Here is a 26957-nt window from a genome sequence, read left to right on the forward strand (position 1 = left end):
ACCTGATTGATTTAAAATACATACGGAATAACTGGGATATTCCAAATAAAGGAGAAATGCAAACGATGTGGGTATGCAAATTAAACAGGGAAGTACAGGGAAACACCGATTTACCGTGAACCTGGTTTTTTTTTGCGATGAGATTTTATGGACCCCAACAATCACGTTATAACAGGGTTTCACTGTATAAAGTTCCAGCTGCAGTCCATCATCTCCGCAGCCATTCAAGAAAATCTTTACTGCATCTTTCCTTGGATCTTCACATCCTTCCTAATGTTTGGTCATCACCCTGTACAGATTTTGTGCTTTAGGATGTTAGTCAAGGGCTCTATTCCCCTAACCTCCACAGCCTGTGCCCTATAGAATAAGAATTCTAGGGATTTACTGTTAAATGTTTTCATTAATATTGTGGTATAAATAGCAACTCTTAAAAAAATGTTCACTTATAATATAGAGGCTTCCAAGTCCAAACCTTCTGAGATACTACATCATGATACAATCCCAAATGATTAGCAGTAATTGCCTCACATGAAGGATTGGGGATCAAATCTTGTCAGATCAATGCAAATTCACAAACTCCAATATACTACTGCCTGAGGGGACCTACCTTCCATTTACTTTTTGCAAAATTCTTCTTGATTTGCGCACTAACTGACTCATGGATATTCTTATCCAAGGCTGTGTCACCAGCAATCCTGCATGGTAAAGGGGAAAAGTTTGCTATAAAAATGCTAGCCAGTATCATAGATAACAATTATTATTGCAGGGCAGAATTATGCAACAGAACTCAAGAATATAAGTTGAATGGCCAACTGAGATCATTATCATTTGAGCTAAGGCACAGGCCCCATCTAAAGCAAAGTTTGAACCTTAGTACAGTAAGTCACAAAATGTAATCAGCATTTCCCACCCAACCTCCACTAAAGTTCAGATTTGCCACAGAGAACTGCTGCAATTCAGACCCAAGCTTACCAGGGATGCTGCAAAGCTTGATCACAAGTGTAACGTTTATTTGGATCCTTCTCCATCAGATGTTGAATAAAATCTTTGGCTGAAAGTGAAGCCACATAAAATGTTAATGGATACAGAGTGATGGAAAAAGAGACATGCACAGTTCTTAAGAGCTTGTTACCCAGCAACACATTCACCCTACAAAATTTAAAACAAAATCAGGTAAACATCAGCTAGCACACTTTGGGGTGTATTTTATGGATTTTGGACTGCTGATCATGAAAATCAACTTAACATTTTCCTAATTCATTCTGGGCTTTTTTAGATACAACCTATTTGTCATTTTTTTGTGAGGTGCTGCAGTGTGAACAAACATGCTCAAACTACGAAGGCTGAACACGAGGTTCAGTATCCCTTCTGGCTCCATCTGTTCTACTGCTTACACAAAGGCCAGTGTGAGCCTTTATACAGGGCCAGTGATTGGCAGGGTGTAGGTGAAGCCAGCCTCGCAGGTTACCTTCCTGCAAGTACAGTGGGTTGCCCCCTACAGGCAGGAATGTAGACAGGCGCAGGCAGTCACAGACAGTTCAGTGGTTGTATCACCACATCTGTCATATTTTAAGTCTACTAGTTTATTGCCCACAAAGCAAACTGTTTTGGTCAGTCCAAGCATTCAATTCAATAAAAGTTCATGTTTCTCCAACTTCCTATGTAATACAGCAAATCTGAAATTATCTTTATGTTCAGCTTGAAGTTGTTTATCATAATCTCCCATTTTATTTCAGGAAGTAAATGTTTTGAAACAATTTGTTGGCCAGTGTAATTACCCTTTCATTATAGGTTCAAGTCCCGCTCCAGGGATTTGAGCACAGATATCTAGGCTGACAATCTAGTACCATGTTAGAGGTATTGTCCGTGGAATGAAATGTTGAAAACCACTCCTCTTCCAGGTTTGGATGAAGGATCACACATAGCCACTTCACATAAATGAAGAAACTCAGCCAGGTCACATATCAGGTCATCATAACATATTGTGTGCATGAATTGACAGTTTGCAAATGAGCTACTGTGCATCCTCCAGCAGCACATGGAGCTAAAATACCTCAGTGGCTACAATTATTTCATCAGCCAGAGGGTGGTAAATTTGTGGAATGTGTTGCCTCAGGCAGAGGTGGAGGCCAAGTCATTGATGTATTTAAGGGAGGGATTGATAAGTTCTTGATTATCCCGAGCATCAAAGGGTATGGGGAGAAGGTCATGCAGTGGAGCTTTATGAAAATGGGTCAGCTCATGATTAAATGGTGGGGCAGACTCAATGGACTGAAGAGCCTATTTCTGCTCTGACATCTTTTAGTAGTTAAACACACAAAGGAATATTTAGAGCTGTCTCCAACCAAGGTGCAGATTTTAATCAATCCCCTGCTTTTTGAAAATAATGAACTCATTGTTAGGAACTTCTCCCCTACCCATCCCAAACTTTTTCAACTCTCGTTTATGTACATGTTTGTTATAAATCTTTTAATTATCATTGTGTCTGTAATCACATATTCAAAACTGCTTCCTTCTGGTCAGGTAATCTCAGTCTGCTTCCCAGTTTGTCCTTTAAGTAGGTTTTCATTTGATGGTATGCAAACATTGTACCTTGAGTTATTCCATATTTGTTCTTCGTTTGTTCAAATGATAATAAATTATTTCCCAAAAATCAATTTTCTATTCTTTTAATCCCTTTTCTCTCCCATTCTCTAAAGGAAAGGTTATCTATTTTGAAAGGGATTAGTTGATTTTGCGTCAATATTAATTTTGGTAGCTGGTAATTTGTTTTTTTCCTTTCTACATGAATCTTCTTCCAAATGTTGAGCAGATGGTGCAGTACTAGTGAACTTCTATATTGCACCAGTTTTTCATCCCACTTATAAAGTATATGTTCTGGTACCTTCTCCCCTATTTTATCTAGCTCTCTCCTGGTCCAATCTGGTTTTTCCCTTGTTTGATAAAAATCTGATAGATATCTTAATTGTGCTGTCTGAGCAGACAGGTTCAACGCAAGATGACAATTTTAAATGTTAGCCCATTTTATCTCTCAATAGGTGCTGCCTTGTCTATTGAGTCTTTCCAGACTCCGCTGTCAACCTGAATGTTTCCTCTTGCACACACCTGGGACAAGGTGCTCTCTGGACTAGTCCCCTCTCCCAGCCCACAAGGAGATGCCATAAAATTAAACATCTTTATATATTTTTTTTTAAATTAGGTGATTCCTGCAGTTTGGTCAGTCCACAACTATATGGCTCTGCATGTGATCCCAGTCTCAAGAAACCCAGTGAGCAGATCTCGGAAACTCAATAGAACGATCAAATATATCAATGAGGTTGTACCAGAGTCAGAAATATCGTCCCAGTATGGAGAATCAAATTCATATTCAGCCTTCAGAATCTGCTCAAAGAGCTTTGCATCATTTTCATCGTAGAATGGAGGATAACCACACAGTCTGCAGATAAAGACATGGAAAGGAACCATCAGACAAACCTTCTCAAGAGTTAATCCCCTCATCCATATCCTTCCCTTGTTTCACTTCACCAGAGCAGATCATCTGGTCTTTATCACCTGGCATTGTGAGTGCCTTTCCTGTATTCCACTAGTGACTGGATTTTAAAAAGTACTTTGTTAACTATAATGCAATCTAGCACATTCTGGAAGACACATTAAAGATGCTTATTATAATTACAGGAAGGTGAGCCTGACATCAGTAGTAAATAAAATATTGGAGGGTGTTCTGAGAGACAGGATATATAGGTATTTGGGCAGCTATGGGCTGAGTAAGGACAGTCAGCATGCCTTTGTGTTAAACGAATCCTGTAGAATTTTTAGAGGAAATTACCAAGAAGGTAGATGAAGGTAAAGCCTTTGACAAGGTCCCACATAGGAGGCTAGTTCAGAAGGTTCAGACACGAGGTATCCATGGAGAGGTTGTAAACTGGATTTGTAACTGGCTGTGTTGAAGAAAACAGAGAGTGGATGTGGGAAATTGCTTCTCAGAGTGGAGGCTTGTGGCTAGTGGTGGGCCTCAGGGATCTGTGTTGTTTGTCATCTATATCAAAGATCTGAATGATAATGTAGTAAATTTGATCAGCAAGTTTGCTGATGACACAAAGATAGGAGGTGTTGTGGACAGCGAGGAAGATTTTCAAAGCTTTGCAGAGGGATCTGGACCAATTGGGAGAATGGCCCAAAAAAATGGCAGATGGAGTTTAATGCAGACAAGTGCGAGGTGATACATTTTGGAATGGCAAACGAAGGTAGGACATACACAGTAAATAGTGGGGCACTGTGGAGTGTGAAGGAGCAGAGAAATCTAGGAATATAGATAAATTGTTCCCTGAAGGTGGCATCGCAAGTGGACAGGGATGTAAAGAAAGTTTTTGGCATCTCAGCCTTTATAAATCAAAGTATTGAGTATAAGAGTTGGGGTGTTATGATGAAGTTGTTTAAGACATTGGTGAGGCCAAATTTGGAATATTATGTGTCTGGTCACCTAACTACAGGAAGGCTATCAATAAGATTGAAAGAGTGCAGAGAAGATTTACTCGGATGTTGCCGGGTCTTCAAGAGCTGAGTTACAGGGAAAGATTAAACAGGTTAGGACTTTATTCCTTGGAGCGAAGAAGAATGAGGGGAGATTTGATAGAGATTTACAAGATTTTGAGAGGTATAGACAGAGTGGATGTGAGTAGGCTTTTTCCATTTAGATTGGGGAAGATAAATACGAGAGGTCTTAGTTTTAAGGTTATGGGGAAGTTCTTCACTCAAAGAGTGGTGGGAATGTGGAATGAGCTTCCAACTGATGTGGTGGGCTCGATCGTGAGTTTTAAGAACGAGTTAGATAAATACATAGATGGGAGAGGTCTGGAGGGTTATGGAGACTTGGAATGGGACTTGCAGAATTATGGTTGGTGCAGACTAGAATGGCCGAATGGCCTGTTTTCTGTGGTGTAGTATTCTATGGTTCTATGCTGCTTAAGTGCAAATATTTCTTTCTTCTGAAGCCAGAACAGTGAGGGTAAGAACATTGCTTAGGTAGACAGCCCCACCATCCATTTTAACATAAATTGACAGTTTTGAACAACTTCCAATTAAATGTGTGGGATCTGATGGATCATTACAGCAGAGAAGGCTGAATGCCTTTCATTCTTAGCCCCTGCAGAATAGATCTCCATGTGTTCCTGGTGTCACTTCAACAGCAAGAGTGCCCACAACCTCCACTAGTCCATCACTTCAGAAGGCCACCCTTCTGGCTCCTCTTAGCATGGGGCATTTTGTGATTATCCTTCCACATTTCAAACTGGACCTTCCAGCCATTGTGTGAATTCAGATTGAAAGCATTTAAAGGAACATTCAACCCTTGGTGACACTCGAAGGGAACTTTTTAACAAGTCAGCATGACGCTGCCCACTTGCCCGTTGTCAAATGCAGGACCACTTGATCGCAACTTACAAAATGTAGGAGATGACTCCTATGGACCAGCAATCGACTGCTTTACTGTAGGGTTTCTGGGCCAGGACCTCTGGAGCTGAGGAGACATGTCAACAATTGGAACAGATTAGCAGAGGACAGACCATCCATCCGGTAACAGCCAGTTGACGTAAATAGTAACACACATCTGAGTTCGCTTTCAAATCAAGCACTTGCTTCACCATTAGGTATATCCTTTTCCGTCTGGTCATCATGAACAGGGAATCATTGAGGACCCCTTTCAGCCTGTATGCAGCATCTTTCAGCTGCTCCCGTCAGGGAAGAGATACAGGAGGATCAGAGCCAGCATCACCAGGCTGAGGAACAGCTTCTTCCCACAGCAGTGAGAAGGAGCACGACCAAAAGAACAGCTCAAACTAACCATCCACGACTCTCATATTTCCTAAACAATATTTATTTATTTGTTTGCACATACAGTAAAAGTCCTAAAATCTGGTCTACTTGGCAATTTTTGGATTTTCTGGATCCTCGGGCGGTACTTTTAAAATTCAAATTTAAGGAGAATAAACAGGTAAATTGTGATAGTTTATTAACGAAACATTTTTTTTATACAAAGTACAAACTACAAAAAAGCCAATAAATATTTTTTCTTACATTTCAGCGACTTCCATGTGGACACTTGTTGCCACTGTGCATCTGTGGCACTTACGTATGCTCGCACACAGAAGCAGAGTGTTTCTGAGAAATCCAGAACCTCGGGTGGTCCAGATTTCAGCAAAGGGGGTGAATGTGGTGAAACCACTATTGTACATATTTGTTTTAAGTAAATTATACGACCCTTCCTAGTTGACCCTGCTCTCACTGGCCAGCTCGTGACTCCTCCACTTTCTTCCCCATAGAGGCTGTCATGCCACAAGTCAGCCCCCAGTTCAAGTCTGGGTCAGTGTGAGCGAACAACACAGGGATGCTGTCCATTTATTCATCAGCTATATTTAACGCTGGAGAAATTTAAAAAATTTGGTCTTAGTAAGTTGGATTCTTGTTTTCGATGTGATCAGACGGCCAATACTTTTTTGCATACTATTTGGCTTTGTGATCGATTGCAACAGTTTTGGAAAGGTATTCAATCTATTTTTAACAGTTTATATAATATTCATCTTGTATTAGATCCCAATATATTTTTATTAGGGAACATGCAATCATTAATTGATTTAGGTTTAGAGGATTATCAGATTTCATTTATCTATTTAGCTTTAGTCGTGGCTAAGAAATGTATAGCACTTACTTGGAAAGATAGAAATATATTAACTTTAGATAAGTGGTATTTGGAAATGAAATTTTGTTTTATTATGGAAAGGATATCTTTTTTAATTCAGGATAAAATGTCTTTTTATAAGTTAAAGTGGACTCCGTTTGCTAATTATATGCATTTAAGTTTGATTTAAATATATGTTTAAGCGTGATATTTTAGTATTGACAATTTTTTTTGTTGTTAGAATTTTTCTTAGGTTAAGTTTTATCTCTTTTTTTGTAAGTGGGTATTTTTTTCCATATATAATATTGTTAATTTTATTAACTCTTCACTCTTTATTTGGGGGGGGAGGGTTGGACTAATTTTAAGTTAGACTATTAATATTGTATATGACCTATTTAAATTTGCCTTTCCAAAATGTAGCACCTCACATTTATCTGTATTAAATTCCATCAGCCATTTCTCAGCCCACACCTCCAGCCTTCCTAAATCACCTTTTAATCTACGGTAATCTACCTCACTGTCCACAACACCACTAATCTTTGTGTCATCCGCAAACTTGCTTATCCAATTCTCCACCCCTACATCCAGATCGTTAATATATATAACAAATAATAGTGGTCCCAGGACCGAACCCTGAGGAACTCCACTAGTCATCGGCCTCCAATTGGACAAACAATTTTCTACCACTACTCTCTGACACCTCCCATCCAACCACTGCTGAATCCATTTCACTACCTCCTTATTTATACCTAATGCCTCCACCTTTTTTTCCTAACCTCCTGTGGGGAACTTTGTCAAAAGCTTTACTAAAGTCCAAATAGACAACATCCACAGCTTTCCCTTCATCAACCTTTTTTGTAACCCCCTCAAAGAACTCAATCAGGTTTGTCAAGCATGATCTACCCCTGACAAAACCATGCTGATTACTCCCTATCAATCCCTGTACCTCCAAAAATTTGTAAATAGCATCCCTCAGAACACTTTCCATCAACTTGCCCACCACAGACGTCAGACTTACAGGCCTATAATTCCCAGGTTTGCATTTGGACCCTTTCTTAAACAGAGGAACCACATGTGCCACCCTCCAATCCTTTGGTACCACCCCCGTGGCCAGTGACATCCTAAATATCTCTGTTAATGGCCCCACTAACTGTCCACTAGCCTCCCTGAGTGTCGTAGGGAATATTTTGTCCGGTCCGGGAGATTTATCCACCTTTATCTTTTTTAACACAGCCATCACTACCTCCTCAGTTATCCTTATATGCTTCATGACCTCCCCACTATTTTTCTTTACTTCAACTGGTTCAACATTTTTTTCCCTAGTGAATACCGAGGCAAAGAAATTATTCAAAATTTCCCCCATTTCCTCAGACTTCTCACTCAACCTACCCTCGCTATCTACAAGGGGTCCAATTTTATCTCTCACTAATCTTTTACTTTTAATGTACTTATAGAAACCCTTTATTTTTACTCTGTCAGCCAAAGCCTCTTCATGCCTTTTTTTGGCCTTTCTAATTTCTTTCTTAAGATTCCTTCTACACCTCTTGTAGTCCTCCTTCAACTTCTCAGGTCCCTGCTCTTTATACCTCTTGTACACCTCCCTTTTCCTCTTAACCAAATTTCCAATATTCCTCGAAAACCAAGCCTCCCTATGACTTCCAGCCTTTCCTTTGATCCACACTGGGACATAACTACTCTGTACCCTCAAAATTTCTTTTTTGAATATCCTCCATTTTTCATTAACATCCTTACCTGAAAATATCCTGCCCCACTCAATACTCCCCAAATCCCTTCTTATTCCTTCGAAATTTGCTCTTTTCCAATCCAGAACCTCAACTTTAGGCCTCTCCTTGCTCTTCCCTAAAACTACCCTAAAACTAACAGAATTATGATCACTAGACCCAATTGGTTCTCCAACATTAATGTCCGCTACCTGACCTAGCTCATTCCCTAACAGGAGATCCAGTATTACACCATCCCGAGTTGGTTCTTCTACTAACTGATTTAGAAAACAATCCTGAACACATTTAACGAACTCCAGCCCATCCAGCCCTCGAACCGTATGGGTATCCCAATCAATGTGTGGGAAGTTAAAATCTCCCATGATCACTACCTTATGATTTTCACACATATACGTTATCTCCCTACAAATTTGTTCCTCTAATTTTCTTGGCCCATTTGGTGGTCTGTAATACACCCCTATTAGCACCCTCTTGCCTCCTCCATTCCTCAATTCCACCCAAACAGCCTCACTGGTCAATCCCTCCATACCATCCTGCCACCTCATGGCAGTAATGTCCTCCTTAACAAGCAGAGCAACTCCTCCTCCTTTTTTACCCCCTGATCTATCACATCTAAAACAAATGTATCCTGGAATATTAAGTTGCCAGTCCTGCCCCTCCTGTAGCCAGGTCTCACTAATTGCCACAATATCGTGACCCCAAGTATCTATCCATGCTCTCAGGTCATCTACCTTGTTCACTATGCTTCTTGCATTAAAATATATGCATCTCAGAGAATGACCCTCACATATATTCTCTTTTTTACCTTCTACCCTAATCTCCATCCTACCTTTGTTATCTTTTTTATTCCTAGCTAGGTGACAATACTCCCTGGACACTGCTCTCACACTGTTCCCCACGCCCCTGCCAAACTAGTTTAAACCTTCCCCAACAGCTCTAGCAAATCTGCTTGCCAGCACATTGGTCCCCCTCCAGTTCAAGTGAAGTCCGTCCCTCTTGTACAGGTCCAACCTTCCCCAGAAGAGATCCCAATGATCCAGAAATCTTATCCCTTGCCCCCTGCACCATCTCTTTAGCCATGCATTCATCCTCCACATCCTCCTATTTCTACCCTCACTAGCTCGTGGCATGGGCAGCAATCCAGAGATTACTACCTTGGAGGTCCTGTTTTTTAACTTCCTACCTAATTCTACATAATCCTGTTTCAGGACCTCATTCCCACTAAGTCATTGGTCCCCACATGGACCACGACTTTTGGCTATTCTCCTTTCCCTTGCAGAATGCTATGTACTCGATCAGAGATATCCCTGACCCTGGCACCAGGGAGGCAACAGACCAACCTGGATCCCCGATCTCATCCAACAAACCTCCTATCTGTCCCTCTGACTAATGAGTCCCCAACTACAAGAATCCTATTCTTATCCTTCTTTCCCTTCTGAACCTCAGGGGCAGCCCCTGTGCCAGATACCTGACCCCCACAACTCGTCCCTGATATGCTGTTCCCCCCCAACAGTATCCAAAGCCAAATACATGTTGCTGAGGGGCACTTCCACAGGGGTACTCTGCACTGGCGCTCTCCCTCCTTTCCTCACAGTCACCCAATTCCCTGACTCTTGCCTTCTAGGGGTGATTGTTTCCCTGTGACTCCTCTCTATCACTGCCTCTGCTTCCCTTATGATCCTCAGTTCATCCAATTGCAGCTCAAGCTCCCTAACACGGTCACTCATTATATGCAATTGGATGCACCTTTTGCAGGTGTAGTCATCAGGAACAGCTGTGCAGTCTCTGATTTCCCACATCCCACAATTGGAGCACTTAACTACCCCAACTGACTCCATTTCCTCCTTTCTTACTATAATGCCGCTCCCTCCTTTTCTACTCCTTTTATTAGCCCCTTACCAATTAATCCCAATTAACTCCCGGCTCCTCCTCCTCTCACCCGACACCAGGCACTGACTCACTGTCTCCTCCGACCCCGAGTCTGACCTGACTGAGCCCAAGTCCCGGTAAGTGCAGCTTTTATTTTACTCACCCTCTGATGCTTTTACAATTACCGGGGGGGGGGGGGGGGAGTGGGTGGGTGTGTGTGTAGTTTTCTGATGTAATATTGTAATCATATTATTTTAATTTTTTAAAATTTTTCTTTAAATCTAATTCTTTATTGTATTCATGTTATAAAATTTTAAATAAAGTCTTCAAAAAAAAAGGGATGCTGTCCATCTCGTAAATAAATGCCTTCAGTTTTGGCAACTTCAGTCTTCATGCAATCGATCATGCTTCAGCTTGTATGTGTGCTATGTCTGGTTGTGTGAATGTTTTGCACTGAGGGCGGGAGAACGCTGTTTCGATGGGTTGTACTTGTACAATCAGATGACGACAAACTTGACTTGAAGACTACACCTTCATTCGCACTGACATACAAAGGAAAACCCCCCCACCACCCCCCCGTAGACCTGCTCAGCCAATGCCTCCTGTACAAGAACTGCCTAAAGAAATCTCTTGGTGCCTGCCACATTGACCACCGCCAGTGGGCTGATAACGCCTCAAACCGTGCATCTTGGCGCCTCACAGTTTGGCGGGCAGCAGCCTCCTTTGAAGAAGACCGCAGAGCCCACCTCACTGACAAAAGGCAAAGGAGGAAAAACCCAACACCCAACCCCAACCAACCAATTTTCCCTTGCAACCGCTGCAATCGTGTCTGCCTGTCCCGCATCGGACTGGTCAGCCACAAACGAGCCTGCAGCTGACGTGGACTTTTTACCCCCTCCATAAATCTTCGTCCGCGAAGCCAAGCCAAAGAAAAAAAACACACAGATCACAGCACATTTATAGAGAACCTTTGTTTCTGAGAAGAGAGTTCATTCTCGGAGTCGATGTGTCTTTGACAGACAGAGCTAATGGATTTCAAGTGAGTCTTAATTAGAGCTATCTACCTCTAATCAAAGCCACTTAAGCCTCTTGAACAGAGAAGAGGCCAAAGGTTGTTATGGACATGGAATGGTTTTGAAAATAGAACAGAATTCTGGTAGAAATAAAACTGATGATCATGTGGTTTCCAAGAATTGGGACTCACCTCATCCCTGATGTAACTGTCACATGTTTTGGAGCAATATATTACCAAATTCAGACATTTTGAGTTCAGTTTTGGAACAGTTCAACTTGGAGTTCACAGAAGTCAAAACCCTGTGACATACAGGGGTTGAAACCTTGTGAATGACAAGTGGTCTTCATTAATTCAATAGCCACTGATCCTGTGTTCCACTTTGCTGGACAGAATTCTAATGGGTTTATTTTTGTGCTTGGTCACTTCGTTTAACCTTTGTCTAGGTTTATGAATTCACCGTAGAAGAAAATAATCACATTTGCTGTCTTTGAGAAGAGGGCCGATTCTTTGTGTGGAAAACATAATTGTGAGTGAAAGAGAAAATATAATGTTTAAAAGTGCTTTATAATTATTTGTGAACTGAGAATTTAAGACCTTCAATCAAGACTAAAATGATGGTGAACTTTTTAAAGATTGACTTTTTAGAGTGGGACTTTAATTACACACACACACACACACACACACACACACACTTACTTACATTTGTGCCTAGTGGGGTTAAGTTTCATGTTAAGTTTAGAGTAAGTAAGAAATGTTCTGTTATTAATAGTTTAATAAAAACTATTATTTTGAATTTGCCATTGCTGTTCCTGTGTTAGTGCTAACAAAGTCTGTTTAGTCCCAAACATAATTGAAAGGATTGTTGGTTCGTAACACTCCCTTCAGTAAAGCATAAACAGCTGGGATAAGAAGAGTATGGAAATGGCAAATGTCCAAGTCCACCCTGGTAACACTCAACCCTTTAATTTCCTGCGAACTATTTTACTTCCGAACACAAGGCACTGGGGTGTCCTTGGGTACCAGCTGTTTCTGATCTCCTCTCTTCGCTGAAACCCCACTTGCTGCTGTTGTTTTCTCCCATGGCTGTTATTCCTCTTCAGCATTTTCCTCTCCAAGCTGTTTTGTCAAACTTGGTCCCTCTAGATAAAAGTACCCTTGGCCAGGCCAAATGTAGGTAGACTTACCTACATATCCTGGAGTGCCACAGGCTGTTGACATAACACTTCCAGTTCCCTCAATTTTCGACAGGCCAAAGTCACTGATCATTATTTTGGAATCTTCATCAACACTGTAGTAAAGTAGATTCTCTGGCTGGAGATAAATTGAAATTTAAAAAGACATTATTATTGGTATTTAATCAGGAAGAGTTTGTATCACACACACACACACACACACACACACACAGTCATTGTGTATGGGATGAGTGGGTGTGTGTATGCTTTTGGGTGTGTGTGTGTGTGTGTGTGTGTGTGTGTGTGTGTGTGTGAAGATGTGTTTGTATACATTTCTATGTTTCCCAAATACATTTAATAAACCAAATCATCAAAATAAGATCTGTACAGAATTACAAGGGTGTTTGATAGGGCAGATGGTAGCAGGGGTACCTGTACCTGGGGACATAGGTTCAATGTTACCAGGAGATGTTTCAAGGAGATACAAGAAAGAGATTTTTATGCATAGGTGAGTGGAATTTCCAAAGCGAGGGTGGCGAAGGAGAGCCTCTCACAACCTTCGAAGAGAATCTCAGCAAACATCGAATTGGCAAGGCATGGAATGCTTTGGCGTAGTTAGCTTAGTGCAGACTGGTTGGTGTGGCTGTTAAAGTGCCACAACCCAGGATTCAATCCGGAAAAGGAATTTGTACGTTCTCCCGTGACCTGTGTGGGTTTTCTCGGGGTGTTCTGATTTCCTCCCACCTTCCAAAAATAGGCTAATTGGGTGTATGGGGTGGCACAGATTTTATGACCTCAAAGGGCCTGTAACATGCTGTATGGTTAAAATAAAATTAAATATCTGGTATATGGGATGTGCGTGAATGAGTAATTAATGGTCAGCATGAATATGATGGGCCAAAGGGCCTGTTTTGGTGCTGTATGACTCCATGGCTATCTGTCTACAATGTGGATGTAATTGGACTCTGGTCCCTGTGCTTCATGTAGTGGGTTTCTATCTACAAATACGTTGATGACACAGCTGTATTCAGAATGGGAATCACCAAATAAATGCGTCATGTCAGTAAAAGTGTACAACAGGTGTACTGATCACAAACCTTCAGGTCTCTGTGCACGATGCCCAGCTCATGTAGGTATGTGACAGCATCCAGGATTTGCTGGATCAACAGGCTAGCATCTTTCTCCGTGTAGAAGCCTTTGTCCACAATCCTGTCAAAGAGTTCACCACCAGACACACTGGGGGAAGACAAAGCAGAGGACACAGAGACAGTGGCACACTTCACTCACAGTCCCAAGAAGACCTGTTTCAACCCACTTCTTCATACTGAAGCCACCGAATAATGTCATGTGAACTTGCAGAATACAGCTGGATGGTCAATTAGTACCAGCAATTCACCCTGACTGTGAAATGGTGTCACTGAGCCTGATCATGAGGAGATTGAGAGTACAAGGGGAAAAGTTTAGGGGAAACATGAAGGGGAATTTATTCACGCAGAGGGTGGTGGGGGGGGTGGTGTGGAATGAACTTCTGGCAGGGGTGGTAGAAGTGAGATCGATGTTAATATTCAAGGAAAGGTCGGATAGGGTATAGACGGGGGAGATGTGGAGGGTTATGGGCCAAATGCGGGTCAGCGGGACTAAGTGGGAGATGATGTTCGGCACAGACTAGTTGGGCAAAACAGGCCTGTTTCTGTGCTGTAAATGGTTATATGGTTATACTACGGGGAAGGTCCACAGTTTAAAGTCTCCTTGATCTGGCTGAAATTAGGTCTCTCACCGCAGGACTATATTCTCACACAAGTGTTGCAGGCCAGCCAAGTCCACACCTTAGGGGTATGTGCTGATGGATGGTATAGTGGAAGCACCAGGCCTGTGAGATAAGGACACTGTCCAGCATGCCTCTCTCTTTGGACCCCGAAGAACTGGCCTTGTGCAATAGCCTCTCAAATGTCGCAGTTCCAGAATCAGAATTTATTGTCATGAGCATTAAACAAAATTTGTGGTTTTGCGGCAGCGTCTCAGTGTAAACTACATATCAAAGTAAATAAAACAGTTCACGTAAAAGACCACGAGGCCATGTCTGTGGTTCATTGCCCTTTCTGATGGCACAGGGAAGAAGCTGCTTAAGCAGGTACACTGAAAATGAAAATAGGGAGTAATGCCAGCTGTGCACAGGAAGGACAGGCCAAAGGATCAGTGCAGGAAACTGAGAGTGAACGGTCAGAGCAGCAACAGCACACAAATGAGCTGGAGAATCTCAGCAAGTCACGCACCATCCAGAGGAAGTAAAGGGTAACCCAGTGGTTCTCAACCTTCTTCTTCCCACTCACATCCCACTTTAAATATTCCCTATGCCATCGATGCTCTGTATTAGTAAGGGATTGTTTAAGGTGGGATGTGGGTGGGAAGGGAAGGTTGAGAATCACTGCTCTCGACCCAATTGTTACTGAAATATTTTGCTCGAGAAAAATTGTCATCGGCCCATTTCCTTTGGAGTTATGAAACTGTGCACATAACGAGTCAATGAGGGACGATTAAAACAGTGGTTTTCAAACATTTTCTTCCCACATCCCTTACTAATCACAGAGCACCGATGGCCTAGGGATTACTTAAAGTAGGATGGGAGTGGAAAGAAAAAGGTTGAGAACCACATGGGAGTAACCAAACGTTCCAGGCCTGAGTCAACCTCAGGATGGCAACGTTCAACTGCTCCGGCACAGAGCAGAAAAATGAGTTCCCAACTTGTCGTGAGGTGACCCTGCATGGGCAAGAAGTCATCGTCTGCATTCTTATACAAGACTCGGTGACTCTTTCACATCAGCTGGGGTTTTTCCACATCCAGTGATAGACTCAGTGTGAGGAGAATAGCCTACAGGTTTCACAGCCCTGAAGTCATCACATTTTTGAAGATTACAGGCATATAAAACTTATTTATATTTTGCTTTAAAAAGGAAATGCTTGAACCATCCAAAACATGTTAATTAAGCACAACCCAGCCGTTCCACAATCATTCTGTACTATCGAACATGGCGACAAAATATTCCCCATGCCAAGGTTGAATATGACAACCTCTTGTCGCCAGGAAGAACCATTAATTAGCCAGTCCTTCACTGAGGTTTGGAAACAGATGCTAAAGTCCATCGATACATAAAAGAGAAGTAATTGAGAGGAGGATATTCCAGCTCATTGCATAGCTTTCTAACTACAAAAATATATGGTACATTTTTTCAAAAGCTCATACTGTGACTGGTTTCCTTTATCTCCGTAACTATGGCATCTGAATGCCGGTTGTTTCAGCAACAGGTAAAGCCCCTGGTTTTAGCTCACAGTACAATAAACACCAAGGCCCAGTAGGTTATAAATAAGGAGAACTGGCTCAGAGCACCAGAAAATAGGTAGACCACTCCCGTTTGAGAAGGAGAAACATGGGACAATGATGTTGGCAGCGGACCAGTGAGGGTCTCTGAGGCTGACAAACACACAGGCGAAGGGCTGTTGGCGACTTGAGGCGAGGAACCCACACAGGCTGCGGGCGACTGTGGTCAAGGGACTCACATCAGGCTGCGGACTGCTGGAAGCTGGCCTGAGACTGTCTGAAGGGCCAACGGGTATCACAACCGAGATGCGAGGGGGTGCCGAGGTTTCCTGATCGTGTCAGAGGTGTGCATCTGGAGCTCGGGTTTGGACTGGAGTCTGTGAAGCTGCAGAGGCAGCAGGAGTGGTGGAAATGAAGTCAGGGACACCCAGTAACCCTGGAGGGGCTCTCTTTTACTTCTCTTTGGCCGTAAGGGGTCCTGGGCAATTTTTGCTGATACGGTGGACTAAAGGAAATTTCGTGTAATATCACATTTTCTGTTCTATTACATGATAATAAAATAATCTTGAATTTTGAAAAAATGTACGCCCATCCCTGTGACAAGCATTGCTAAGGTGAAGATATCTAATTATTTTAAAAAGGGCTAAACACAAGCAGGAGATAATTGCTTCCACTGGACAGTTATCCAGGAAAAAGCATTGTTAAAATCAGAATTAGAATTTATTGTCATGAACAAGGTTCTGCAGTAGCATCATAGCGCAAACATCTTATGACATTACTGTAAAAATAACAATAATCAGGCCCGAAAAGTAAGGGAGTGTCTTTGATTCATTGATCATTCAGGAATCTGATGGCAGCGAGGAAGAAGCTGTCCTTGTGCCGCTGAGTGCTTGTCTTTATGCTCCTGCACCTTTTCCCCGATGGTAGCAGAGTGAAGAGGGCAGTTTCCAAGGTCTAAAACAAGGCAGGAGTTGTGTTGGTGGGAGAGGGGCGTACGTCAATGCAACGTGTGTTCATCTAAGAAAATACGTCTTGATTATAATTCAATAATTATTTTTCAAACATTATTTGCTGAGATGTGTTCTTTCATGTTTACTAATTTTTACTTGAAGTAATGAACTGGTAAAATAAAGAGTGCAGCTTCATTAATGAAATGAATAAGGTTTCAGGAAGTTTTTTTATATTATTAACCTGTGTTCTACACCCCAGGAGGAGGTAACATTGAAGCCCACAAACGGACTGATTTTACAATAAACACCAACAGCCTTAAACAGAATGTCAGCATACTGATTAGAAGATACAGCCGCAGAGCAGTATGTTTCAGCTGAACACAGGCTCAAAGAATCTCAGAAGAACCTTCCAATCTGGCACACAGTACCTTTGATTCAGTACCACCAGGAAGGAGGTACGGGAGCATCAAAATCAGGACTGCCAGGCTGGGAAATGGCTTCTTCCTGCAGGCTGTGAGGTTGATGAACAGTGCTCATAACCCAGTGAATCATTCCAAAATATTTATATACATTTATTTCAAATTATATCTTTATGTACAGGTATGTGCCAATTAACATCCTCAATACGGTCTGTGAAATTGATGTGGACGTTGTGCGAACATCATATTATAAACTTAGCAAAGCTACATGGGGAACTGGAGTGTACCCGTAAACTTTTTATTTGTAAGTACGGATAAGTGTGTGGACTGACACGGGACTGTGTGGAGATGGCAGGGCAATGGGATCAGTCTGGAGACCGACACGGGGCTGTGGGGAGAGAGCGGAGCAATGGGATCGGTGTGGGGACAGATATGGGGGTGAGGGAAGAGAGTGGGGCAGTGGGATCAGTGTGGGGATGGACACGGGGCTCTGGGGAGAGAGTGGGACAGTCGGAACAGTTTGGGTATACAGGATACAATTTCCTGTAGCTAGTGATCGCTTTTTCTAAATTGCTGTGGACTTGCTTGCAGTAACTAATTATGAGATCACGAGTGTATATGGGGTCGGGCATTGCACGAGCGGACATTAAGCAGCAAGTACCTGTATTTATGTGATTACTAGATGTGTGTGCACTGTGGTCTGGAGAGATGCTGTTTTACCTGATTGGAAATGGACAGACAAATGTTTCTGAACTTGAAACTGACAACTAACGATCTTACGACCGAAAGCAAACTGGAAAATGCAAGAAATAGATTTTGGGCAGGTGCCTCATTTTGTCTTGCATGAACAAATCCAATAGGCAATCCAGGGAAAACATCTTTATCCAGAAATGGTTAGATTTACAACATGCTACCACAACCAGCAGTTGAGAGGTGCAGCACAGATGCACTAACAGGGGAAGTGCAAAGAAGAAATCAACTGAACGATCATGATAGGATTGTGTGGGTGTGGGAAGGCAGGACCACAGACCAAAGGTGCAGAGGGGCCAGTTTCTGGGTGGTGAAATTCGACCCGCATACAGTGCTCACTAAACGGGGCTAAAGCACTGCCTGGTGGTTAGAGGTAGGGAAACTCAAGCAGCTCCACCTTGTGGACAGAGTGAGGTAGCTCGTACCGTGGAGCCACAGCGTCACCCAGGGAAGTCGACCTGTTCTTTCTGTGGGCCTCTTAGACAAAAACCTGCCTCCACCATTTTATTTTAACAGTTAGAAAAAAGCAACATTAGGACAAAAAATGTTGGCAATAGATTTCAATGTTGTATCATAAAGCTGAGAGGGTGATGGAAAAGCCTACCTCCACACCCCCCCCCCCCCCACCACACACTCCCCCAAGTTTAGACACTGATGTTGAACAAAACTTCGTAGGGCACATTGAACTTGAGAGGCAAGGGGCGGATCTGAAGGGGATCCTGCGCCATTCATTGCTGTGGCATGTCATGGTTGAACATCACAACAAATAAAGGAAATAGGAAGCTGGGTTACATTCTATTTTTTTTTTAAATATTTCATTTAATTTTCTTTTTAACCAAACATGGAGTCAATTACAGACTTAAAAATACAAGTATAAAATTCAATATTTTCTTCATGATGGTATTAGCCCAGTCCCCCTCAAACCTCCCGCACCCCCCCTCCAAAGGACCCCAAGAATAAAAGAAATGAATGAAAATATAGAAAACCAGGAAAAAGATAAGAAAGAGAAAAGAAAACAGACCGGACTGCTGAAAAGCCCTTTGGAACCGACAGATGACATCTCCTCACTTCTTGATTAGTGAAGTTTATAGTAGTTCAGAAGAGGACCGAGATATGTTGTGCTTTGGAATTACTTTTTGTCACTTTAATGCCAACTACTTACAATCCCAAGAAAGGAAAATCTCATTCACCTCCCTTTGAGATTTGATATAACTGAGACCAATTTTGCCAACAGTTTGGGTGTCACCATAGGCCTGAAACTACCTGCTGAAGTGAGAGGCTTGGAACTCCACAATATACAATACACCTTCCATTCCTCTCAAATCTGTTTAATTGTCTACAAGTCTCAAATCTGAAAAGTAGCAAAATATTTTGGTCAAACTTGGATAGATGGTGTTTATGCAAATGCCAAGGAGCCAAACGCCAATTGGAATCGATGGTTCGTGTGATCAATTCTCAGAAAAAGAACTCAGGTTGCAGAACATGGTCACACCAACCGTCCCCCAGTAACAATACATCTCCTGTAAGAGGCATAATTTCACTCTTATCCCAATTTATTTTATAACCTGAAACTTTTCCAAATTCTTCCAATTTCGAGTACAGTATCTGTAATGAAGTTACTGGCTCTGTCAAATATATCAATACATTGTCAGCAAATAAATTAATTTTGTATTCCTCCTGGTTAACCCTAAACCCCTTAATGTCTGGATCTCAACAGATTGCTTCTGCAAGAGGTTCTACAGCTAAAATAAATAAAGCTGGAGATAATGGACATCCTTGTCTACTTGATCTTCACCCTGCATGGGTGAAAGTAGAATTATAGAATTAGATAAAATAGGAGAGAGTATTGAAGAGGATTTTATATATAATTTGGATGCAAAATTAATAACTGGTGAGAGAGAATCCCCTTTGTTAAAACAATTAATATGTGGTATAAAATAAAGTTTATAGTTATTTAAGGGGAGGCTTATCTCCCAAAACCCCCTCATAACTCATAACCTTGTACAATAGGTAACCAAATTTTTGAAATCTGGTATTGTAAAGGGATCAGATCTATTGAAGATTGTTATGAGCAGGGACAATTGATGTCATTTGAATATTTAAAAAATAAGTACAGAATTCTTAACACCACAATCTTCTGCTATTTTCAAATAAGAGTGTATTTAAGGGATAAATTGGGCCCAACAATGTTGTTACCAAATTGTAGTGATGTAGAGACTCTGATTCGAAAGGGAAACACATGTATCTCTTACTTCAAATGGGAACCCTACCCAAACAGGGGGTTCACAAGTCCAGGCACAGATGGGAATCAGACTTCAATGTAAGAATCGACAGGGAAACCTGGTCTGAACTATGTCAGGATAGTATGACCAACACGATAAATATAAGATATAGATTAGCACAATATAATTTTTTGCCTCAATTATATCTCACACCATAGAAATTAAACAAATTAAATTCAGTCCTATCAGACCGACGTTTTAGATATGCTGAGGTAGGAACTTTTTAAGTAAGGCCTTTTTGGGATGATCTTTCCTACAAGAGATCACAGGAATCATATTTCCACAAAACCCAGATTTATTCTTACTGGGTAATATTACAGGGATAAGACCTAAACTGCAATTATCCAAACATCACACAGATTTAGTTAAAATTGTGCTGCAGTGGCCAGAAAATGTAGAGCAGTTGCATGGAAATCTGATATGTAGCTGTATTCCCCTCGAGAAAATAACTTAAGAAATAAGTACAGCATATTTTTACAAGTTTGGTGTCCATACTTACAAATCTCAGGAGTAAATCTTTAATTATGTTCATCCTAATCCTTGAAACCTGCATTGATCTTCTCCAAAGGAAATTAATTGAATATGAATTTATGATCCGTGGAGTGTGAAGCCCTTTTCAGCGATCCATTCTGTTTTCTTTTCTGTCTTACCTTTCCTTTATCTTTTTCTTGCTTTTCTTTCTTTCTGTCTTTTTCTTGGGTGGGTGGGGGCTGGAGTAAATACTGGATTTACTTTGGTACTTGTATTTTTAATTTTGTAATTGACTGTATGTATGGTCAAAATTTTAAATAAACGATTTTTAAAAATGTGTGATGACCTGGTTTCAATGTGGTGTGAACAATGGGCCAAGCCAACATCAAGTCAAGTCCAGTCACCTTGATTTATCGTTCATACCTTGCTTGCACATTAAAGATGAGATACTATTTCTCCAGGACCACAGAGCTTATTTAGATAAATATAAGTTAGAATAGAAGTAAAACACATTAAAATTTTAAGATGCATACAGTCCATGGTACCTATCCACAAATATTCTGGGAATTCAGGAGCCTGATAGCTTAGAGGGAAAAAAAACTGTTGCCCAATCTGGACACAAGGGCCTGAGTGCTACGATGCCTCCTACCCGATGGCAGAAGGGAGAACAGTTTACGTGAGGGGTGTGTGGAGTCCTTCACAATGCTTATTGCCTTTTGCCTGCATCGAGTGTTGTTGGAGATGACCTTCATGGTAGGAAGAGAGCCCCCAATGATCTTTTCTGCTGACTTCTCTATCCTCTGCAGGGTCTTGCAGTCTGAGGAGGTTCACGTCTGCTTCATGTGCAATGATGGTGGATTCAAAGCCCATTTTGAGAATTTGGTTGAAAAGACAAATCCAGTCTGGCACTCCAGTGTGGAGGGATGTACATGCTCTCAGCACTGCTATTGTTTTTGAACAAGGTGCATCATTGCGCCCCTTCAGCACACACAGAGCTGGTCATTAGTGGCCATGTGTCCTGGCCATAACCACTCTTTTGTCAGCTGCACCGAACAACATGGGTTGTTGTCTGATTTCCCATCTGGGGATACTCGTACTCAAAATGACTGCCAGCCTTCCTATTCTTAGAAACAAGCCAATGCCTGGGCTAAGTCAAGGGATTGTGAAACATGCTCTACAAATGCAAGGTTTTATCTTTGTGCTGCAAAGACCTCTGCAACACACCACTTAAACTGCAGCTCATGTTTTACTACACCAGTGAGATGGGCAAACACTTCATTATGCTTGGCTTGGCATTTGTAGTCAGATACAGCTTCCAACCACATATTATACCTGTAATGCCACCTAAACTCTTTAATCCTTTGTGGTCCAGATTGAATTACTAAACATTTCTCTGTAACCTTGCAAGGGAATACATACCAACAACTGTCAGAGCTGGGTCAATCCCTTCATAGCCACCTGGTCTATCTAAGGGCTGGGCACAGCAAAAACCTCCAAGGAAACCTTCTGAGAAAACAATTCCAAAACCACTTCCCAGATTATGCACCTTCCCAAATCAAGCAGCAAACCACTCCACATTCCACAGGATCTCTGCATTTCCAGCATATGACGGCAGTGGTGCAGCTGGTAGAGGCTCAGGTGCCATCAGGGGAGAGTTTTTAAGATTGAGACATACAGCACGGTAACAGGCCATTTCGGCCCATGAGTCCGTGCCACCCAATTTACACCCACGGGGAGAACCTACAAACTCCTTACAGATTGCACAGGATTTGAACCCCGGTTCCAATCGTTGGCGCTGTAAAGGTGCCAACTTCTATGCTTACACCTTCTCCCTGTGACAAATGGATGCTCCCATTTCTTCCTGCAAGTAAGTTGCTGACACTGTGTTGGAGAGCAGTGGGGATTATGGGGAGCATAGCAATTAGGGTTAAGTTTGGATCAGTGTGAAAGGAAGGTTGATGGTCAGTGAGGACTTGGTGGGATGAAGGGTCTGTTTCCGTGGTGTATTTTACAGTGCAGTTAAAGCCCCTTAGGTCCATGAGCCCACGCCATCAAATTACACCATGAACGTGGGAGGAAACCTACACAGACCCAGGGAGAACATATAAACTCCTTACTGTTAACAGCAGATTTGAACCCAGCTCATTGGTGGTGTAATAGTGTTACGTTAATTATATTTCTTGGACTGGCTGTTATTCAAGACTTGGTGTGGGCTGAGGGTTCTGGATGGTTCTTGAACTAATATTTGTTCTTGAACTAATATTTGCTCTTGTGCAAAATCCAGCAGGGATTTGGGGAGCAAGGCACTGGCAGATCTTTCCTGAGACCAGTCGCAGGGGGGGAGCCTCAGCTCCAGTTGGCGCAGGCCATTAGCAGCCTGTCTATTCTTGTACAGAAGGACAACAAACAGTATTCAAAAGGCACATCTCACAAATTCCAGTTTGGTTGAAAATAACATCACTACAGATTCTGTATCCAAAATAAGCAAAAGGCAAGGCCGACGGCCAGGAGTAAACAACAAAACAATCTTCTTTGGGACTTGTTCCACAGGATGACAGAATGTCTGCTCTGGGTTCCACACTTCTAAGTGTGCCTTTTATCCAGTCACTGGCTCCAGGATGTCTTTCTGATGGAAGGTTAAATCCTAGTTCCCTCTCTGTGCGGATGCTGAGTAACTCCAGTATTTTCTGTTTTATTGCCTCTTTAGATGGTAACAATCAAGAGTAAGCTTTCAATCCCTCATGCCTCCTGTGAAGTTCAAGTGCAAGGTTAATCCTCCTCCACAAGACCATTCCACTGGACAGTCCTTGACCCCCCCCCATAATTGATCTCTATTTCAAATGAACTGAATGTCTGGCCCACCTCTCAATCTGAGACTTACATGAAAGATTCTACACTTGTCAGCCAGGGGGATCCATCCTTGCTGCATCTACCTTGTCAAGGTAAACCTAGCCTATTCAATCCCTTCTGGCAAATTTGCCTTCCCGAAAACGAGTCCAGTAAATCCTCCTCTATGGCCAGTTTTCAGAATCAGATTTATTGTCAGATTATATACATGACATCACATACATCCCTGATATTCCTTTTACCTGTGGGTGCAGCAGGATTACCACTAATCGGTAGTGCAAAAAATAAACTGTACACAGTGGGAACATGTAAACAAGTAAAGAACTGTAAACCGATAATGAAGGTAAACAAACTGACTATGCAATACAGAGAAAACAAAAAGAAAATCAATTAAGTGTTCAAGTAAATGATACAAAGATTGGTGGTGTTGTGGACAGTGAGGAAGATTACCGTAGATTAAAAGGTGATTTAGGAAGGCTGGAGGTGTGGGCTGAGAAATGGCTGATGAAATTTAATATAGATAAGTGTGAGGTGTTACATTTTGGAAAGGCAAATCTAAATAGGTCATATGGTAGGCTATTGAGATGTGCAGAGCAACAAAGGGATTTAGGAGTTGTGGTAAATAGTACCCTCAAGGCTGATACTCAGGTAGATGGTGTGGTGAAGAAGGCATTTGGAATGTTGGCCTTCATAAATCAGAGTACTGAATTCAAGAGAAGGGAGGTTATGATGAAATTGTACAAGGCATTGGTGAGGCCAAATTTGGAGTACTGTATACAGTTTTGGTCACCAAATTATAGGAAAGATATAAACAAAATAGAGAGAGTGCAGAGAAGGTTCACGAGAATGTTGACAGGATTTCAAGGTTTGAGTTACAGGGAAAGGTTGTGCAGACTGGGGCTTTTTTCTCTGGAGCGTAGAAGATTGAGAGGGGACTTGATAGAGGTGTTTAAGATTTTAAAAGGGACAGACAGAGTAAACGTGGATAGGCTTTTTCAATTAAGAGTGGGGGAGATTCAAACTAGAGGACATGGTTTAAGATTGAAGGGGGAAAATTATAAGGGGAACATGAGGGGAAATTTCTTTACGCAAAGTGTGGTAGGGATGTGGAATGAGCTTCTGACAGTCGTGGTCGAGGAGGGATCATTGGTTACATTTAAGGAAAGACTGGATAGTTACATGGTTAGGAGAGGACTGGAGGGGTATGGACCGGGTGCTGGTCAGTAGGACTAAGAGGGTGGGGATTTGTTACGGCATGGACTAGTAGGGCCGAACTGGCCTGTTCTGTGCTGTAAGTGGTTATATGGTTATAAGGTTAAAGTTTGTTGTTGAGGAGTCTGATGGTGGAGGAACAGCAGCTGTTCCTGAACCTGGTGGTGCGAGTCTTGTGGCACCGATACCTCTTTCCTGATGGTAGCAGCAAGAACAGAGCGTGTGCTGGGTGCTGAGTGGTGTGGATCCTTGATGATTCCTGCTGCTCTCCGACTGCAGTGTTCCCTGTTGATGTTCTCATTAGCGGGGAGGGTTTTGCTTGTGATGTCCTGGGCTGTGTCCACCACCTTTTGGAGGGGTTTGCACTCTGGGATATTTGGAGTCTTCATGCCAGACCATTTTGCAGCCGGTCCATCACACCTCTGTCGAAATTTGCCAGGGTTTATGGTGTCATACCAAACCTCCACAAACTCCTGAGGAAATAGAGGTGCTGACGTGCTTCCTTCACGATGCCATTGGTATGTTGGGTTCAGGAAAGATCCTCTGAGAGAGTGACTCCCAAGAACCTAAATATGCTCACCCTCTCCCCGTCTTATCCCCCAATGATCACTAGATCGTACACCTCTGGCTTTCTTGAAGTCAACAATCAGCTACTTAGTTTTAGTGACATTGAGTGTGAGGTTGTGGATGCACCATTCAATCAAGTTTTCAATCTCCATCCTATAATGTTGACTCATCCCCTTCCTTTATACAATCTACTACAGTGGAATCATCGGCAAATTTGTAGACGGTGTTATTGTTGTACCGAGCCACACAGTTATAAAGTGAGTAGAGCAGGGGGCTAAGAACACAGCCCTGTGGTGCTCTGGTACTGATGGAGATTATGGAGGAGACGTTCTTACCAATCCTCACTGATTGTGGTCTGGAGGTGAAGAAATCCATGATCTAATTACACAGAGGAGTGTTAACTTCCAAGTCTTGCAGTTTGCTGATCAGTTTTGAGGGGATGATGGTTTTAAATGCCCAACTGCAGTCAATGAAGAGCATCCTTGGTTTAGGTTTGAAGACAAAAATGAAATTCAGTGCTCCAGGTCCCATCTCACCAAGGATCTTCACTCTGTCATTCACCCATTCTCCAATTCCAATCTCCCTTTCATACACTCTGCATTCCAAACTCCTTCATCAATCCCATTTAAAACAAACCGTTGTTCAGCTCCATTAAGTAGACTGCAGTTAATTCCTACTCATGGGAGAAGTGCTCATTTAGCTGAAGGAGACAACCTTGATTAAATTACTGAAGGCAGATTAATGGCTTATCCCTGATCCTAATTTCCATCCACACTTGATAATTTAGTCAATACAATCACTGAAAACCCTTATTCACATGTCATTTAATTAATGTGAATGGGGCAAGAAATTGATCTTTGCCAATGAGTGCAGGGAAATAGGGAGTTAATGGTAATAGCAAAGAATGGTGAACAGTTACATCACAGGGAAAGGATTAAAGACAACAAGACTGATGATTACAAAATGATTTGTCACGGATGACACTTGTAAGAATGAGAGTCACCAAAAGGTCCTGGAACTCTACACATGACTGTAAGGAAGCCTCACCTTTACTCCAAGTGGAACCAGACAAAATTTACTGCCTTTTACAAATATCTATATCATAAGCCTTGCCAAGCTCCCTTTACCATCTCCTAACATCATTCCTCTCTCTGTGAGCACACTAGGATCTTCCCGTATGGAGTCAGCAATGCAAACAATCTCAGTTTGGGTCAAAGGGGAAGATGGCAGACCAGAACGATGCCACTCAGCCTTCCCACTCCATGCTGGCTCTCAGCAAACACAAGGTCTATGACCATCTCCTTGTTGCCTGCCTCATCTTCTTTGTGCAGAAATGGTTCTCCTCAATTCTACTTTTGCCAAATATATTACACCTGTGGTTTCAGCCCATCCATTCAGCTTCTCCCCATTCTCATACGTGGTCCATCACACACACACACACACACACACACACACACACACACACACACATATGGATGGCTTCTTCTCTCAACCTCACCTGTTCCAAGGAGAATAATTCCAGCCTCACTTCTCCTTTAACCCTTCACATCTCCAACCAGGAGGGTCAACCTTTCTGGCTCTATCTCTCTCCTTTTCACACTATCCAAGGTCTTCACGTCCTTCTAAAAGCTCTCTGAGAGAAAAAAAAATCAAATTATGATCAAAATGACGT

The 26957-nt window shown here is 42.1% G+C and overlaps 1 protein-coding gene across 3 annotated transcripts in view; it reads right to left on the reverse strand.

The window, feature by feature from the left end:
- LOC138762622 (calcium/calmodulin-dependent protein kinase type 1-like) overlaps positions 1-26957 on the reverse strand; it is a 258451-nt gene that overhangs the window by 5874 nt on the left and 225620 nt on the right. For all 3 annotated transcript variants that reach the window (XM_069936254.1, XM_069936253.1, XM_069936255.1), the window contains 6 exons: positions 13569-13707; positions 12484-12610; positions 5440-5515; positions 3324-3436; positions 973-1051; positions 608-695 (listed from right to left, as the gene is read on the reverse strand). In XM_069936254.1, coding sequence (XP_069792355.1) covers positions 608-695; positions 973-1051; positions 3324-3436; positions 5440-5515; positions 12484-12610; positions 13569-13707 — 622 coding nt within the window. The remainder of the gene's footprint in view (positions 1-607; positions 696-972; positions 1052-3323; positions 3437-5439; positions 5516-12483; positions 12611-13568; positions 13708-26957) is intronic.

This window comes from Narcine bancroftii, chromosome 5, assembly GCF_036971445.1.
Source record: "Narcine bancroftii isolate sNarBan1 chromosome 5, sNarBan1.hap1, whole genome shotgun sequence".
Classification (NCBI taxonomy): Eukaryota; Metazoa; Chordata; class Chondrichthyes; order Torpediniformes; family Narcinidae; genus Narcine; species Narcine bancroftii.